Genomic DNA, 19,738 nt, shown 5'->3' on the forward strand with positions numbered 1-19,738 from the left:
TGTTCTCTGATCTGATTTTGCCCAACTTCAAATGCCATCATTTGTTCACTTATCCCAGATGTCCATTCATTCTCCTGGCACAGTCTTAGTAATATATATTCTGCCTAGTCATTCGGTAAATTATAGCCCTGGTATTGCTTCTATTACTACCATAACTACATTCCTAAAAGAACCAAAGTAGAATCTCTGCATTCATATCTATATCCTGCTCAGATTCCCAGAAACTCAATCCACATGGATTCCTTATCCTACACGACCCATTATACTACAGCCCTGCCCATATTATGTCCACTATTGTCTCAAGAAAAGCCAGCACCACCTTTGCTTGAATCACTCTCCATTTCTGGTTATTTTCCATCAATATTATAGACATTGTGCTGTGGGAGGTGCCGGTCAAGTACTATCGGCTAGCTGCTGAAGCGCATCTCAAGAAAACATGCATTGCTGATGAGGTAAGTAAATATTTAAAATGGGCATGGCTGTATCGCCATTCTTGAGGGTTCTGAAGTTGAATTCAGCCAAGCAAGTGGAGAATATCTCATCACACTGCTTAAATATCTCTTACAGATTTTTGGAAAGAATTTTGGGAGACAGGAATGGAATTATTCATCGCAGAGTATCGCAGACTGCTCTCATCGCCACAATATTTAGAAGGTCGGTTCAGTTAGGCAGCTGATACCCAAGGTCGGTACTCATCTATAACAGTGGTGCTGAACTTCAAAGGGAGCTAAATTGATTCTCTAGATAGAAAGAGTCATTCATGCCACAGAACGGCTAGATAATTGTATCTGCTACTTAAAGTCAAGCCTTGACATTGAATATTTCTGTAATTCGAACCAGACTGTTAATTCTTTGAAGAAATAGGATTGGAACACAAGTATTGTGGAACATAGCTACTTTTGACCTATGCTTTCCATGCTCCTTTTACACTTTAGCATCCATCATGTAATCTCACCAGTCTGGAAGCTTAAATATTGTTGCTCATGCTACACTGAACACTATGATTGAAGGATATGGATTACCTTGAGATTACAGACCACGTTGGTAGACAAATTAGTGGTGCTAGTGATACAGAGCACCTTATGCCCTGTGCTGAACTACTGCATCTATTCTCCATGAATCCTACTTCATGGGATTTGCAATTAATTGCAGACTCATCCCCTTCTGGCCATTTTCCAATGCACTTCCACCTATGGCAGGCCCATCCAGTCAATGGAACAGGACATAGCTAAGGATGATGATACAGAAATCCAGGGCATTGCCTGAATAGCATGATTCTGGTAGTACAATTCTGACCATGTTTGTTTTATTAGCCTGTAGAACAGTTCTCCCAATTATAATTCTACTCTCAATGCTGCCAATGATTGTGTGTTTCAAGTATCAAGTACTTGTGCTGTAACCAAATTTAAATGGCAAGCTTTCATTCACGTTTCATGTGATCCAAGATGATATCTTTTTTTGGGGGGCAAAAGAATCATTCAATATAATGGCTATGGTGGAGTGAATTATTAGAGAAACTCTCTGATAGCAAACAGTAATCAAATAGCACTTACAACATTTGGATTAATAACATGACAAAACAGTACCAATACTTCTTCTCTCTGATATTCCTTCTGTATCAAGTATCTAAAGAGCGAGGAGAAAATTGTAGAAAGCCATTTCTTGTTCTTGGGCTAGAAAAGGAGGAAAATCTAGAAATGACGAGAAAATTGACTCAGGCCTGCCTCAGGATTTCAGCCCAAAACATCGACTGTACTCTTCTCCTAGGCGCTGCAGGTCTGCTGAGTTCCTCTGACATTTTGTGTGTGTTGCATGGCAAGAAAATTGATTGGTGAATCTGCTGTCCTTTTCAAATATAAATATGTTACCCATCAACGGGACAAGACAGAGCAACATTGGAGATTTTTGACGCAAAAAATGATGAAGCCCTCAATGATTTCAGAGGGTTTATAGAGGCAGAGAAGGAAAAGTTTGACATAATGTTAACTAAGGCATTCGTACAATTTTCACTATCTGAATTAATATTTTAAATTCAGACTGAGTACCTAAACCAGTAAACAATATGAAAGATTGCAAAAGTGCTAATGGTCTAAACAACAGTTCTCAACAATGAAAACAAAAAAGTACTGGGAACTTAAGATCGGCACAGTCAAGTAAAGCAAAACAGTACTCTTTTCTGAGTTTTATTGTGCTATTCAACTACTCAAAAATCTCGATGGTTTGGCATCTGGCTCACCAGCTGCGGTTTGCCATGCTTCCTTTCAGCTCACTGGGGCCCCTGTTCCCATTCTTCTTGTTAATTTATTGGGGTCAGTAGAAAATCTAAAAAAAATTGGATATTAATAGGAATAATATCCAACATTTCAGATTATCTATCTGCCTGTCTCACACCACCACATCTTGAGCATTCTGGATTGTCAGGTTTATTTTAAAATACCCAGCCACAAAGTGGAAACATAAATTTTATGTAGGATTTTCCACAGCACTAGAAAATTGTTCCAGTGAAAGCAACTCCATTCAAATAATGTCTGCAGCAGTTGCAGTATCCAATATGCATATCAGGCACCATTATCAAACTCTCTCATCTGAAACACAAGAGATATTGTTTACTCACAGAGCAACAGTTCCACTGAAATGTGGACATAAAAAGGGCCAGCACCCTTTGTGCTGAACTTTCCCAGCATTTTCTGCTTTTATTTTTAAAAGCAGTGTTAGGGTGACACACCAAGTTGTTCTGCAAACAAATTTCTAGCTTGTATCTTTGGAACTGATTATTAGTCGAGAGCCTGTGACTGTGAAACCCAAGTATCAGTAGGATAAAATGTTGTCTCCACTTTGCTTGTAAATAGACTTGGTTAATCACTTATAAAAGGCAGCTGTAAGATCATTTAGCTCTCCAAACCAGAAATGAAATTGTGATTAGAATTTGACCTGGTTCCTGGCTTTGATACTCATATTTCAGCTCTGATACTAATGCAGAAGGACCTAAAAAGGAAGCTTATCCTTGCCCTGTCCCATGACTGTCAGGCAGTGACAGCTGTGATGGAGAAGTATCTCATCTTTAAGAGGATCATTTTACACCAGATAAAATAGAATGCCCTCTAATAAGAACATTTATATTCAAGTCTTTTACTGAAATAAAAGGAAACTTGAGAAATATGATACTTAAGACTTTCATAATATCGTTTGCAGTAATTCAGCTTCTATATCCAAATTCAAGCGCTTTCATGAAAATGGAAGATTATTCTGGGATTTATTTTTCTAAATTTAACTTCGGATAATGTTGAAAATATAACCTTTGTGATCCAAAGCAACACATACAAAATGCTGGGAGAAACTCAGCAGGGTAGGCAGCATCCATGGAGGGGTATCTAAATGCGAGTTTGTTACTCCAAAACTGTTACTCTTTCTGTTCCAGAAGGAAACTGTACAATCATTTAAAATTTTCATTTTTACAGTGGTCTAACCACACAGATGAAAGCAGATGCCAATGAAAAGGGGAATAGATGGAACGGATTCAAGTACCAAACGGCAGAAAGCAATCTCTATTTTGAGAACAATGAGGTCGGAGACATGACGATAATATTTTAGGGGTGTGGGGGGGAGGGGGAGTCCAGAAGCATAAGGGGGGGGGGGGAAATTCAAAAATGTGCAAAATAGTAGGAGAGCAGATAAAAATGTTAAGGCCAATCAATGTCGAGTGATTATAAATACAGTGGATTCCTGTTAATTGAGACACATCAGGACCAGTACATTTTAAGCAGCTGCCCCAATTAGCCAATGTTTCATAGAAGTGATTAAAAAGATGTAAAAAAAATTAATTCTGAGTAACAAATGAGGTACTTAAATGAAACACAGAACAAATTAGAGCACCACCACAGTACAATAAAAACTAGTTCTCATAAGCTACCAATGAAATAATTCATCCAGTGTACACTTTTGACGGACTGCAAATGAACAAAATCAGCACCGACACTTGGTACAGATAATCGGCTGCCTTCAGACAATGCTTTTGGTGATTGCATCCTCCAAATCGTCATCTTCACTCCAACACTCAATACCATCAAATTCTTCACCAAAGTAGTGGAATTGTTTAATTTTCACTCCTAGCCGTTTCTCACATCTTTAACCCTGATTGCTTGAAACCACAGTGAGCAAATCAGTTCTGATTTGTCTTACTCATTTCCTGCCAACAGCCAGTGATTAAAGCTGACCGACTCGGTGGCTGCCACCACAGCCATTAGCTCATGGACCGGCTTCACTCGCCTTGGCAGCTCGTGGCTGTGGACTCTATGGTTTCACGTTTTGTGTGTGTTTTTGTGTTTGTGCAATTTGTTCCTCTCTTCGGGCATTTAATGTCCTTGTTCTGTGGGGTTTTCTTTAAAAGGGTTCTATGGTGTTTCTTTGTTTGATGCTGCCTGCAAGATGACTAATCTCAAAGTTGTATACTGTATAAATATTTTGAGAATACAGTAAATTTTCAATTTAGAACAAAAACCGCTGCTTTTTGAACACAAATACATGGAACTGATGCTATTCAAAAACTATTCACTCAAAGCACAGTGAACCACACAAGTACATACAACTAGCAAGAGTCAGAAACTGTTCGGCAAAAGTGTCCTGTCCTAATTAAGGGCCATAGTGTCCCAAATAAACAAAGGAAATCTTGGCTATTTTCTCAGTAAGTCTTTGTTCTTTAAGAGTTGTCCCAAATAAGTGGCTGCCCCAATTAACTGAAATCCACTGTACAAGGTTTTAAAAGTTGTTTTTTTTTTAATTACTAACTTCCTGTTTTCTAACTCATCATCATCATATAATGGCAGGTTAACTGAACAGAAAGTTGCAAACGTTCCAAGGAAAATTTCCATTTTCAGCTTGAGATTGAAACAAGTAGGATCAGAGCAGTCATCTGCACAATAGCACCCCATCTTCACCAACCTGACTCCCCCCCACCACCCATCAACATTGGGAAACAAAATGAAATAATGGACGATATGCATAACACGCTCTGGACCAACACAGACAGATCAGGGTGCCATGGAAACAGTAAACAGTGGAGGTGTGCTGCAGTAAAGAGAGCCTGGGTGCACACTTCGGCTAAGTATTTGCCACTCTGTGTACGTTTAGTGTCTGTTCGGTCCTTACACTAGGCGCTCAAATATTTGTAACCAAATGCAACATAAAAAGTTTACTGAATGTTTACTGTCTGTCTTGTCCTGCAAGTAAGTGGTTATCCTACTTTCTAGTAGTGAATCTTTTCTCCCACTCACTGAACCCACGTATCACACAATAGTTGCAGCAAGCAGAGTTTGGTAATTGAACAGAAGATGAATACCTCAAAAATGAAAAGTAAGGGAGGGAACCAGGGCTCTCAGTAGAGTTTCCCAAGAGCAAGAGGAGACCATGTAGTCTCTGAGGATCAGGGATGCAAGGGGTGCTGGAGTGAGTTTATGCAAGCAGGAGATGGATGCTCTAGGGCAGCTGTTATCCCATCACACGATTAACAATTCCCACAGGGGACATGAATCGCTCTGAGGCAGAGTAATAGCGGAGTTTAAGGTCAGGTATCCGTCCCTCCAAGTGGGAGGAATGAAGCACAGTAGAGGGAGGTGCCAGGGCTCTTCACCAATGGGCTTTGACCACTGTGATCTATCACAAGAGCGACAACCAACTGGAGGGTAATAGGTTAACCCCGACCACAGTGGGGTATTTAGTTAAAGTAGCAGCCCCCCATTTAAATGGAGTGGTGCTGTCCTTATTGGGATCAGTGATAGACACCACCATCAGAGTATTGGAGGGCTTTGAGTAGGTGAAGGATGGTCCCTGTGGTCGGGTGCTCAAGTTAACCAGTGGTGAAGGGCCCCTCATGAGCCACAAGGTAATGCTTATGGCGCTACTCAGAGCCAGGGTCCCAAGTGAGCTTGTAGCGGTGTGCTACACGCAGCGCTAAAATTACGACACGGAGTCGGTAACTGCAGTCGAAGGAAAAACTTTATTCGAAAACTTCAGCCTCACTTTTAAGCCTCTGTCAACCGGCCCCCCATGGCGAAGAGGCTCCAAAGCTCTGTGCTCGCAAACCCCCGTAGGCTATCTAATTGTGAGTCGGTTCGGATACGCTAGGAAATGAGTCGCCACATAACCCCCCCCGGAACCGGCGATACACCCCCCAATGTCCACAGTCTGGGCCAGAACCTGCTTGGGAGGTCGGCCTCTGCGCCGAGGCGCTGGAAACTCGGCCGGTTGCGCCAGGTCCACATGGGCCGGCTTGAGGCGGTCCACCGTGAAAACCTCCTCCTTCCCCCCAACGTCCAGCACGAACGTGGACCCGTTGTTCCGGAGCACCATAAACGGCCCCTCGTATGGCCGCTGCAGCGGTGGCTGATGCCCGCCCCTTCGTACAAACACAAACTTACAGTTCTGTAGGTCTTTGGGTACGCAGGTCGGGTGCCGCCCATGCTGTGAAGTGGGTATGGGGGCCAGGTTACCGAGCTTCTCGCGAAGTCTGCCCAGGACTGCTGCGGGTTCTTCCTCTTGCCCCCTTGGGGCTGGTAGGAACTCCCCGGGGACGGCCAGGGGCGCGCCGTATACCAACTCGGCCGACGAGGCGTGTAGGTCGTCCTTGGGCGCTGTGCGGATGCCGAGTAGGACCCAGGGAAGCTCGTCCGCCCAGTTGGCTCCTCGCAGGCAGGCCATGAGGGCCGACTTCAGGTGACGGTGGAAACGCTCCACTAGCCCGTTCGACTGTGGGTGGTAGGCAGTTGTGTGGTGCAGCTGAGTCCCCAAAAGGCTGGCCATAGCTGACCACAGGCTGGAGGTGAACTGGGCGCCTCTGTCGGAGGTAATGTGGGCTGGTACACCAAAGCGAGATATCCAGGTGGCGATCAGGGCTCGGGCGCAAGATTCGGAGGTGGTGTCGGTGAGCGGGACCGCCTCTGGCCATCTTGTGAACCGGTCCACGATAGTGAGGAGGTAACGCGCTCCGCGCGACACTGGCAGGGGGCCCACGATATCCACATGAATGTGGTCGAAACGCTGGTGGGCGGGATGGAACTGCTGCAGTGGGGCTTTGGTGTGCCGCTGCACCTTGGCCGTCTGGCAGTGCATGCACGTTTTGGCCCATTCACTGACCTGTTTGCGGAGTCCGTGCCAAACGAACCTGCTGGAAACCATCCGGACAGTTGTCCGGATGGAGGGATGCGCCAAGTTATGAATGGAGTCGAAAACGCGGCGCCGCCATGCTGTCGGGACGACCGGACGGGGCTGGCCGGTGGCGACGTCACAGAGTAGGGTCCTCTCACCCGGGCCCACGGGGAGGTCCTGGAGCTGCAAACCGGAGACTGCGGTCCGGTAACTCAGAATCTCCTCATCCGCCTGCTGTGCCTCTGCCAGCGCCTCAAAGTCTACCCCTTGGGAAAGGGCATGAACGGTAGGGCGAGAGAGCGCATCCGCCACGACATTGTCCTTACCCGAGACGTGCCGGACATCCGTTGTGTATTCAGAGATGTAGGACAGGTGGCGTTGCTGGCGGGATGACCAGGGGTCGGATGCTTTCGTAAACGCAAAGGTAAGCGGTTTGTGGTCCGTGAACGCGGTGAAGGGCCGACCTTCTAGGAAGTACCTGAAATGCCGGATTGCCAGGTAGAGCGCCAACAGTTCCCGGTCGAAAGCACTGTACTTGAGCTCGGGTGGCCGCAGGTGTTTGCTGAAAAACGCCAGGGGTTGCCAGCGACCTGCGATGAGTTGCTCCAGCACCCCACCGACTGCCGTGTTGGATGCGTCCACTGTGAGGGCGGTAGGGGCGTCCATTCTGGGATGTACTAGCATTGCGGCGTCAGCCAAAGCTTCCTTCGTTTGAACGAAAGCGGCGGCGGACTCCTCGTCCCAGGTAATGTCCTTGCTCGGACCTGACATCAGGGCAAACAGGGGGCGCATGATCCGGGCAGCTGAAGGGAGGAAGCGGCGGTAGAAATTGACCATACCTACGAATTCCTGAAGGCCTTTGATCGTGGTGGGTCGGGGGAAGTGGCGGACCGCATCTACCTTAGCGGGCAGAGGGGTTGCCCCGTCTTTAGTAATCCTGTGGCTCAGGAAGTCAATGGTATCGAGTCCGAACTGGCATTTGGCCGGGTTGATTGTTAGACCGTACTCACTCAGTCGGGCGCAGAGTTGACGGAGGTGGGACAGATGCTCCTGACGACTGCCGCTGGCTATGAGGATGTCGTCCAAATAGATGAACGCGAAGTCCAGGTCCCGTCCCACCGCGTCCATCAACCGCTGGAACGTCTGTGCGGCATTCTTCAGGCCGAACAGCATGCAGAGGAACTCGAAAAGGCCGAATGGGGTGATGAGAGCCGTTTTGGGGACGTCGTCAGGATGCATCGGGATTTGATGGTACCCTCGGACGAGGTCTACCTTGGAGAAGATCCGTGCGCCGTGCAGGTTTGCCGCAAAGTCTTGAATGTGCGGCACAGGGTAGCGGTCCGGTGTGGTAGCCTCGTTCAGCCTGCGGTAGTCGCCGCACGGTCTCCAGCCCCCCGTCGCTTTGGGCACCATGTGCAGGGGGGAAGCCCAGGGGCTGTCGGACCGCCGGATGATCCCCAATTCCTCCATTCTCTGGAACTCCTCCTTCGCCAGTCGGAGCTTGTCCGGGGGAAGCCGCCGAGCACGGGCATGGAGGGGTGGTCCCTGGGTCGGGATGTGGTGCTGTACGCCGTGCCTGGGCATGGCTGCTGTGAACTGCGGTGCCAGAACCGATGGGAACTCCGCCAGGACCCTGGTGAAGTCGTTGTCGGACAGCGTGATGGAGCCGAGGTGAGGGGCTGGCAACTGGGCTGCACCCAGGGAGAACGTCTGAAAGGTCTCGGCGTGTACCAGTCTCTTCCTGGGCAGGTCGACCAGCAGGCTGTGAGCCTGCAAAAAATCCGCACCCAGAAGCGGTTGGGCTACGGCGGCTAGTGTGAAGTCCCACGTGAACTGGCTGGAGACGAACAGTAGCTGCACCTGGCGGGTGCCATAGGTCCTTACGGTGCTGCCATTCACGGCCCTCAGGGGGGGGACCCGGTGCCCTGCTGCGGGTGTCGTAACCCGTCGGAGGTAAAACGCTGATCTCAGCCCCAGTATCGACCAAAAACCGGCGTCCCGACCTTCTATCCCACACATACAGGAGGTTATCCCGATGGCCAGCCGCCGTAGCCATCAGCGGCGGCTGGCCCTGGCGTTTCCCGGGAACTTGCAGGGCGGGCGACAACGGCGGGCTTCTGCGCCCCACCACTGGTGGTAGAAGCACCAGTGTTCATTGGGCCGGGGGTTGGCGGGCTCTGCGACCGGGCCTGGACTGGTCTGCTGCCGGGAGCGTGGCTGGGGGATCCGTGCGATGGACGCCCCACTCACCTTCTTGGCGTTCCACAGCAAGTCCGCCCGGGCTGCCACCTTCCGAGGGTCACTGAAATCCGCGTCGGACAGCAGCAGGCGTATGTCCTCGGGCAGCAGCTCCAGGAATGCCTGCTCAAACATGAGGCAGGGTGTGTGTTCGCCGGCGAGAGACAACATCTCATTCATTAAAGCCGATGGAGGTCTGTCGCCCAAGCCATCCAGGTGCAGTAAACGGGCAGCCCGCTCGTGCCGTGAGAGTCCGAAAGTCCTGAGGAGCAGGGCTTTGAATTCCGTGTACTTGCCGTCTGCCGGGGGCGACTGTACGAACTCCGCGACCTGGGCCGCTGTGTCCTGGTTGAGGGAGCTCACCACGTAGTAGTAGTGGGTGTCTTCTGAGGTGATCCGGCGAACGTGGAATTGGGCTTCCGCTTGCTGGAACCATAGGTTCGGGCGCTGTGTCCAGAAACCCGGCAGTTTCAATGAAACCGCATGAACAGAGGCGGCGTCGGTCATTTCTGGTCCAAAAATCGTTTGGACCGTCGGGGTCACCAATTGTAGCGGTGTGCTACACGCAGCGCTAAAATTACGACACAGAGTCGGTAACTGCAGTCGAAGGAAAAACTTTATTCGAAAACTTCAGCCTCACTTTTAAGCCTCTGTCAACCGGCCCCCCATGGCGAAGAGGCTCCAAAGCTCTGTGCTCGCAAACCCCCGTAGGCTATCTAATTGTGAGTCGGTTTGGATACACTAGGAAATGAGTCGCCACAAGCTGATAAATGGGTTCCCACTACCACTCTCTGTGCCATGTGTAAGCGCACTGCCAGCAGAAGAGAGGCAATGAGGCCATTGCCTGTTCCCTCGAATTTGTAATGGCCAGTGCGTGCAAAAATCTATTCATATTCATTTTAACAGCTAGCAAAACACTGTCAATAAGAACTTTGATCTCTTTTGGGTTTGATCATTTTTGCTCTTGCTTATCTGTACTCTGGCAAAACACGTGCAGCAGGCCTGTAACGGGTAATGAAGGATTTCTCACTGAAGCTTTTCTTCTCACTTGCAAATTGACCAGCAACTTTTGTATCGTGACAATACATGCAGATAATACCAGTTTCTTTAATGTACATAAATATTTCTCATAGCTGCATGATCCTTGAGCTTTCAGTGTAGCAGTTTTTACTGTTTCAGTAAGCCGTTCTGCTTTAAATGAACCAGCAGTTCTTTGCACTTCACACCCTTTGCTTCTTTGGAATTCGACATAGTGCATCAGTAAAAACAGTATAAATAAGCCAGTTCCAAAATCTGTAATGAATCATCGCTAACTCCACATTGTCAACATGTCTCCATCAGAAACTGGAAAAGGGTGATTGCATACGATTGTGAAATATACTTAACATGCTAACAAAGCAGAGGGCAACAACCTTTTGCGCAGTTTAAATACCTTTGTGCACTAGTGGCAAAAGGTGTGTGCATGTGCACAGGGTGGACTTACAGTCTGTTATGATCTGAATACCCTGCCACATGTGCCTCACATCTGATGTCACAGAAATGGCTGTACATTCTCTGTGAATAAGCCCTTTTTGCCTTCCTGTTGGTGCGCTTTGCTGCACTTCTTGCTGACCTGAGAGCTGTCTTATCCCCTGATCTCCCAAGCATGCCCGCCATCAGGCCTGGCTTCTGATTTGCTCTCAAAGTGATATGTTTAATAAAAGTGATGTCCTCAATGCGCTCCTCTACATAGCCAGTCAGAGGATTCTTCAACTGATCAAACAATGTTCTTGCAAAATGACTATGGTGTATCTGGACTTGAAGCACTGAAGAGAGACAGCCTATCCTAGAAATGGCCTGTTCTGGCGAAAAGCAATTAACCTGTAATGTTAACTCTCTCCCCTTTTCTAGCTATGTCCTACCTACTGTGAATTTGTAGCATTCCTTTGCATTACAGATTTCCAGCAACTGCACTGTTTTCAGATCCAATATTTCCTTCCTTTGCCTTCTTTCCCCTCCATCTCTTCCAGACAGAGCAGCTGTGGTTAACAATCGTCCACCCTCTCTGAGCTGGCACCACCACCAGACTTCTCAACAGTCTCTCGATCTCCACCCCATCATGGACATTCCCTTCCTCTGCGACTTCAATTTTTTTGTTATTCTGCTGAAAGACAATCAACCCAAAACAATAACTTGGTTTTACTCCCCCCTCCCCATCCTGTCTGACCTGCTCAGTATTTCCAACTATCTTTACTTCATAAATCACAGTCCACTTTAAAATGTTTCATTTAATTTGCTTTTATACCTTGCTTGGTGACGGCTGGAAAATTCACCCAGATATAGAAATTTTTATGCAATTTCAACCCACCATCAGCAATCTTAGTGTTAGACAGAAGAGTTCCCCAATGGAACATCCCAACAGCATCAAATATACATTACACATAATGCTCTGGAATTCAGCAGAGTTGAAGAGGGAAAGAAAGAGCAGTAAATTAGAATACCTATTCCATGATATTGGTGCCATCTATATAAAGATGAGGTTAGGTTGCAGTCATTCATCTGATAAAGCCTGGCAAAAGAATTCAACAGTTGTTAGTGGCAACCTTCCAGCTTTGTATCAAGACAAAAAGCCCCCAAACTAATCTCAGTACATTTCATCAACCCAAATGTGTACTCTGAATGTCCTTGGTGAAACTTCAGATCCACTTTCTCCTCAATATTTTTTTATAGGGGAAATTGTGGAGGGAGCTCTATCTCTAAAAGTTCTAGCACAACAGTCATCACTTGCCAAATTAGATACAAGGCAAAGAGCTGAGCTGAGAAAAATAAGTTACTTTTGAAATGAAGTGACAGGAAATAGTACACAAAAAAGACAACAAATAAACAGGAAAATGTATACCTCTTGCACTCAATCACTATCTTCCTGGGGAATTCCGTGCTCAAAGCAGTAATAAATCAATTCTACTAGACCTTTACAGTTGAAACACATCTCTGCTATTCCTATTATTCTTTCTATTAATATAAGATGTTTGTTCAAAGAGATTTCTTCCTAATTCTGAGAGATAAAGGTCAAATTTAATAAATGGTTTGCTATTAAATGTATCAACTATTATTCCAGATTTAATTATTTTAACAAAAGAAAATCATATTACGACATAGCCATGTTTATTCATGAAATTTTGCATTGTTGATAAGGCTCATGGGTATTGTTCAATTCTGTACCTGTCAAAAGTTTGTATTTTAGGTTGCCTAGCCACTCTAGTAAAAACTGATTTTATTTCAAATGCATTTTCAGTTGCTTTGCTTCCAATTGCATAAGGGCCAAGACAAAATACCATTTTGATACAGGATGAAATGTCTAGAGATAAACCTTTATCACAGGAATAACTTAAAATGTTCCTTTGAAAATGTTTTCCAGAACCTGATGGCAACAGATTGACATCTATAATAATATATAAAAACAAACAAAGGCAGAAAATTTTGTTCAGACAGATTTAAAATAAACATTAAAAAGCAAACCAATGAAAGATTCATGCGTACATTCACACGTACCAGTTGGCAGGTTAATTGGTCATGGCAAATTGCACCATGATAAGGCTAGCATTAAATCGGGAGAGATTGCTGAGTGCTCAGCTCGAGCGGATGGAAGGGCCTGTTCCATAATGCATCTCAATAAATAAACATTCACAATACTAAGTTTTCAGACCAAAATGGCTGTCGCTAAGTGAAAACAATTAACTTGTTTGTACTCACACAAGATGTTAGACAGAATTTCAAGCTGAATCTGTCCCGTTGTAATATGGGAACTAAAACTGAATGAGAAAATTAAATACATCAACACAAGGGTGTGACCATGGGGAAACCAACTGCAGGTTGGATGATCACTTTAAGGAAAATATACATTCAGACCACAGGGTGACCCTGATATTCCTGTTGTCTGTCACTCGAGTTCCTCATCCTAATCCCAATGACCTATCGGTCTGTATCCTCCTATATTCTCATACTAGGCCCAATGCAAACTTGAGCAACAGCTCATCTACCTTCTGGACAGGTTGCACCCTTTGGACTCAATAATGAATTCAACCACTGATTCCTCAATCTGCGTGAGTCATACAATATTAGCTCAGTTTGTTTTCAATTTAAAAATCTCTGGACCTGCTGGGCTTGTCCTCCTGCTCTGCACTTCAAAACTCCTACATTCTTTTATCTGTATTCTCACCTTCTGACTGCTCCCATTCACTCATTAATGAGGCAACCTTGTTTACAGCCTAAACTGATAGCCAATCCATCTTTACTCAATCAGAATGTACGCCTTAGCAGTTCCAAACAGCATACACTCCCACAAACTTCATACACACACCTCCTCCTCTTCATAAACCCATGCATCTCTTGTAATGCATTTGATTTTTCTCCCATTACTGATGTTAAAATACTGGTCTATGCTTTGTTATTTTCTTGCCCTTTTCTTCTGTTTATAAATTGAGAGGTTACATTTGCTGCCATATAATCTGTAGTAAGAGCACCAGAATATAAATGTTTTGAAAGATATCCATTATTTCTAAGACCAATTTCTTTCATACTCTGGGATGTAGATTACCAATCCCTGGGATTTGTCAGTGTAGTCCCACTTAAACTTTGAGCTAAATACCTGCTAAAATCTCAAATGTATGACCAGGGCCCGGGTATAATTCTATTTTAAGCACTCATAATTCATTAATCTCTCTCTCTAATACAGGGAAGAGGGAGGGGAAAATCTGGTGAACTTGAAAACACAAGGAACTAATGGAAGGGGAAAAAAGTACTAGAAGGAAGTGGGAAAACATTAAACAGGTAATCAAGAACAGATAGAAAATAACACCATCAATCTGCATCTCTTGACACCTTAAAATATGCATATGCATTGGTGCATCCAAACATCATTCCATCAGTGGTGCAAGTGAATGATGATATTATTTATACATTTTGCTGGAACATGATTCTGCAGTGAGATTTCACATATCTGGTAATCTGATATATACTTGTGCAGCATCGTTGCAAAATGTGCCGAATTTAAAATAGATTGCTAAACTGTCTCTGCCTTATTATACAATGCAACCTAGTTTTCTCAAAAATTCTGATCTTCCACCCTCCTAAGGATTTGAAAATATCACTCGACAGTTCACTCACACATTTTGCTTGTGAACCAACTATAAACAAGCAATTTGAGAGATGGTCTTTAGACCAACATGCCATTTCAGAGAAACCTCTCTAGGTGTGGATGTATAACATTTTTCATTTCCTGCCTGAGGAAGGTGATCAAGAATTATTATTATTTTTTTTTTAAAAAGTATTCCACTTAATTAATATTCATCATAAAGGAATAATTTGACAAGATAATTCATCTATTACAAATCATTTGCTAGTTCAGATTCTACATGAAAAATAATAAGAAAACAGACTGAGAAAGGCCCATACTGGAAATAGATGTCCAAAAGTGAATTAAAAGTCAATGACACTTGGAAAAGCAAGACTCTGGTGGTCAGAAATATTGCAAAATATTAAATAGGAAAAAATATTTTTAAAAAACTGTTGCATAATATTTTAATTGCTTTGACGTAGAAATGTGGTTTGTACTTTTGCCAGGCAGTTCCACTTTGTTTGTTGTAAGTCAATATTGCCTTTGGAATACATCTCATCTACTTTGTTTTGTTTGGCCATCCGTGCCTCTCCGGATAGTATTTTTAATAATCACGATTACTTCCTCTGATACCACTTGTTAAGAGCAGGGACTGTGGCTGTCTAACACGTGACATTCAGCCTTTCAATTACACATTTCCCCACAAAATCTTAACTCTTATTTGAATAAGACAACTAAATAATGTCAATAAGTCCATTGAATCATTTATGTTTAACTGTAATGTGGACAGTTCCAATTCAGTTTGGAAAGTCCATCATGTTCAGAGAGAAGGTCATAAAGTAAACAAAGTAAAAAGTGTCTAAAAAGTCAGATCAATAGCCCATTAAAACCAAAATACCATAAGTGTGAAGGTAAATAACTTGGAGAAATGAAAAAAATCACACTCAGAGTTTTGTCATCTTCAGCTAAAAGAGCAATTGAGAATATGCCTACAATTAGATATAGTTATATTATTAACTTATTCAGCTATGTTAATAGGTAGTCATCAAGAACCACTTAGGTATTCAGCTATACTTGGGTCCTATTACAAGGCTGAGAATCTAAGTGCCTCGGGGCCAATCTTCTCAAAGATGATGCTGTGCTTCTAATCCTGAAACACAGCTTGAAGGTGGGGAGAAACACTACTATTTGCTGTCAGTTTTCCAATCTATGGCTTTGAGATCTTGGGAGAGATATGAACAACAAAATTCAATACATTCAAGCATAATGTTTTTTTTAAACTTCGCATTTAAAACCAAGCCTTGGTGAAATGTGATTTACTTAAATTGGGAATTAGACAAAGCAGTAAATCATGAGGGAATGGACTTGAGGCAGTGTTTTGAATTACCTCAAGTGTCTGGAGGAAAAATACATCCAGATTTGACAATTCTAATGTAACAACAAGTATTGATGAAAGTTTCTGCTGATGAAATGAAGCACTGTTAATGTTGCAGAATTAGAACTAAGCAACAGCAATATTATAATCTAATATGGCACCAACATCTGGGACATTGATTAGGTGAGAAATATCTTGCCAAAGCTTGAGATAGACTCATATTATAGGCAGTTAATCATAATTACTGTCCTAAGAAAGAGAAGGCAGACACAGTGATACATGTTACTTCCTTTCATTGAATTCAATACGAAATTGTGACTGAGTTCTGCTAAAAGGGGATCTATAAAAGAGCAATCAGGACCACCCTGCAGCATTTCTAAATCAAAGAAAAAGTAATTTTAATTGTGCAGTTTGCAGGTCATTACACTGAGTTCAATCCCCAGGCTCACAGCTGCAGATATCCCCTGCAGGTGCACATTACTAGGATTTACACACTCACAGCTAGAGGCTTTCCACCAGTTAATTATGGTGTACAAATTTCAGTAGCACATAATTACACAGGAAGCTATCAATTGTTACCCTGGAGGTACGGTGTGAGTAATTAGAATATTCAGTAATTTTTAAAAACTAAATAAACTGCCTCACCTTACAATTATTATTTTTTCCCGGGAGTGGAACACAACCGCGCTAGTTCAATGCACTCTTAAAATATTTTTCTGATCTATAATGCAAGTACGTACTTGCCTGAAAACCTACATTTCTGCAGCAAATATCCAAATCTGAGAGAAAAGTCATTATTCAACAGAAAAAAAAACTGCTGTGGCATAAAACCAAGCATAAAAACCTTTCATCAATGAAAATTAACAAATATTTCACATAAAAGTACATTTAACTATGTTTGGTGAGCATTAAACCATACTGTTTTTTCTCTGTTATTATTTATTGCACGTACTTCTGCTGCAAAGACAACAAATGTCATGATATATGCCGGTGATATTAAACTTGATTCTGATTTAGAAACTTAACCTCGTCTTTCACCTTCAATACAAGATTTGAGATGCTCCATCAATTTTAATAAGGAGTATATTACAGTTCAATTAAGTAACAATTTCCATGCAGATTTATTAGTTTGTCTAATCTGCAAGAGGGGGTCTGAAAAAAATTGTGTTCGGAATACCAAGTTATCACTGAAATACCAGACAACTTAAAAATAAAATCAGACTTTCAATATGCCTATGTGTGCACATGCTCTATATGCATGTAAATGTTCTGTTCAATACGTAACACTGTAATTAAGTTCCTCTCTATATCTCAGAAATGCAAAAATTGGCTCTTCAGTATCAGCACCATAGTTCTCCTAATAGTTGTGCACAGAAGCTTCCTTCCAATTGTTCCTAACATTTTATTACCTATAAACTCCAAATCACATTTACATAATAACTTGTCATCGGGCCTGTCTCTAAAGGAAACAAATCCCAGGGTCATATTCTTTTCAACAGAAAGCTATATTTGGTTTACATACAGTGGAATGTGAGATTAACCAATCTAAAAATAACCAGAGATTTGAGTACTTCAGGTATTTAAAGGGTTGGGAATGGTGGGCAGGGGTTGACATTCTCCAAGTATTTTTTTTGCTGGAGCCAAGACTGAAGATGCTAGAACCTGGAACAAAAGAAAACTTGTTGCCGCACGAGGTAAATTAGCCAGAAACTGAGAAAGGAGGGCTGGGTAAGTGGAATCAGATCAGGGGTGGGAATGAAATGATTGTCACAGGGAGCCAGGTGGGGAAGGGACACAGAAGAATGTAGAGACAGAGGCTCATAAGTGGTAGGTAGAACCAGATAAGGGAATGATGAGTGATGGAACAAAGCAAGGAAGGGGTTAGGAATGGTGAGTCAAGGAAGAAGAAAGAAGACAACCCAAGCAGGGGAGAAAGAGCCTAGATAGCAAAGGGAGAGAGATGGAAAAGAAGAATAGAAGAAGAGAGAACGTGTGTGAGCAGGTGAAAGTGGGTAAGAAATACAGGGGTTGCGAGTGACTTGAAATTAGAAGATTTAATACAAAGTTTAAACTAGGTTGGGCTGGGGTTTGGAAAGCAGAGTGATGGCGCATTTCAAAGTAAATTATCCAAGTACAGTACAAAAATGTAATCATATACGTCCCTCAGATTCTTTTGCTTGTGGGCATTCAGAGTAAACACAACACAACAGAATCAAAGGATAGACAATCAATGTGCAAAGACAACAAATGCAAACACAAAAAGTAAATAAATAAACAAACAAGCAATGAATAGAGGACATGAGATGAAGAATCCTTGAAAGTGAGTCCGCAAGTTGTGGGAACAGTTCAGTGATGGGGTGAGTGATGTTATCCCTTCTTGTTCAAGAGCTTGACGGCTAAGGGATATTAACTGTTCCTGAACTTGGTGGTGTGGGCTCCTGTACCTAGTTCCTGATGGCAGCAGTGAGAAGAGAGCATAGCCCGGGGGTGAGGGGGTCCTTGATGATGGATGCTGATTTCCATGTAGATGTGTTCAATGGTGGGGAGGGCTTTCCCTGAGCTCCACTGGGCTGCATCCACTAATTTTTTGTGGGCTTTTCCTTTCAAAGAATGATGTTTCCCTACCAGCCCATAATGCAACCAGTCAATACATTCTCTGCCACACATCTATAGGAGTCTGTCAAAGCTTTATACAACATGCCGAATCTACACAAACTTCTAAGAAAGTGAAGGCATGTTTTCTTTGAAATGGCACTTAAGTGGTGGACAAAGGACAGATCCAAGATGATAAATGACAGATGACAGACCCAAAGTTATAGTTGCTGACCTTTTCCACCTCTGATCCCCCATGAGGAAACCTCCAGTTCCCTCCTCCTGTAGTCAATAATTAGGTTCTTGGTCCAATAGACATTGAGTGAGAGGGCTGCTGTTGTGACACCACTCAGCCAGATTTTCAATCTCCCTCCTCTAAGCTGATTTGTCACAACACTTGATTTGGCTAATGACAGAGGTATTGTACATGCTTACAACCACCTGCAATAAGATCCGACTGATCGGTGAATGGCCGACACCTTGGACTCAGTCGCTGATCATTGTGCTTCCCATGAACAGCAATCTCCAACTTTGCCAGAATTACCATACAATCAGTTCGATCAGCCACGTAAGCAAGGTAATGATCAGAATCATCTTGAACAGACTGAGACCTCAGGCAGAAGACATCATTGCCGAGGAGCAAGCAGGCTTCTGGAAGGGCAGAATCACCACTGAGCAGATTTTCAACCTTCAGCACCAGAGAGAGTTCTACCACATCTTCACAGACTTCGAGAAGGCGTTTGCCAGAGTCTGGCCTCCATGAAGAAATTCAACATGGGGCTGAAGCTGATTCATGCAATCCATCAGCTTTACACCAAGGCAACCAGAGCAGTATTCGCTCAAGGCACCATCGGGGAGTGGTTCCATACCTCTGTAGGAGTCCATCAGGGCTTCCTCCTCTCCCCTACTCTCTTCAATGTCTTCCTGGAATGGATCATCAGTGATGCCCTTGAAGATCATGTGGGCACAGTCAGCATCGGAGGGAGGAACATCACAAACCTAAGATTTGCTGACGACGTTGATGGACTTGCAGGAAAAGAGGCCAAACTGGCCAACCTGATCAGCCATCTTGACAGAGCCTCCACAAAGTTTGGAATGGAAATAAGTGCCGAGAAAACCAAGCTCATGGCAAATGCCAACGATGCCATCACAACAGACATCTCCGTCCATGATCAGAAATTTGAGACAGTGCAGCAGTTCAAATACCTGGGGGCAATCATCAGTGATGAAGGATCAAGACCTGAAGTCCTGGCAAGAACCACACAGACAATGACTGCACGATCCAAACTCAAGACAAT

At 43.9% G+C, this 19,738-nt stretch overlaps 1 protein-coding gene across 3 annotated transcripts in view; it reads right to left on the reverse strand.

Moving 5' to 3' along the window:
- Positions 1–19,738, reverse strand: part of adgra3 (adhesion G protein-coupled receptor A3) — a 119,092-nt gene that overhangs the window by 76,781 nt on the left and 22,573 nt on the right. Inside the window, exon 2 of one of the 3 annotated variants that reach the window (XM_059988954.1) lies at positions 11,859–11,926. The exons of the other annotated variants lie outside the window; for them this stretch is intronic. Coding sequence (XP_059844937.1) covers positions 11,859–11,881 — 23 coding nt within the window. The 5' untranslated portion in view covers positions 11,882–11,926. The remainder of the gene's footprint in view (positions 1–11,858; positions 11,927–19,738) is intronic. 3 annotated transcript variants of the gene reach the window in all.

Source organism: Hypanus sabinus, chromosome 14 (genome assembly GCF_030144855.1).
Source record: "Hypanus sabinus isolate sHypSab1 chromosome 14, sHypSab1.hap1, whole genome shotgun sequence".
Lineage (NCBI taxonomy): Eukaryota > Metazoa > Chordata > Chondrichthyes > Myliobatiformes > Dasyatidae > Hypanus > Hypanus sabinus.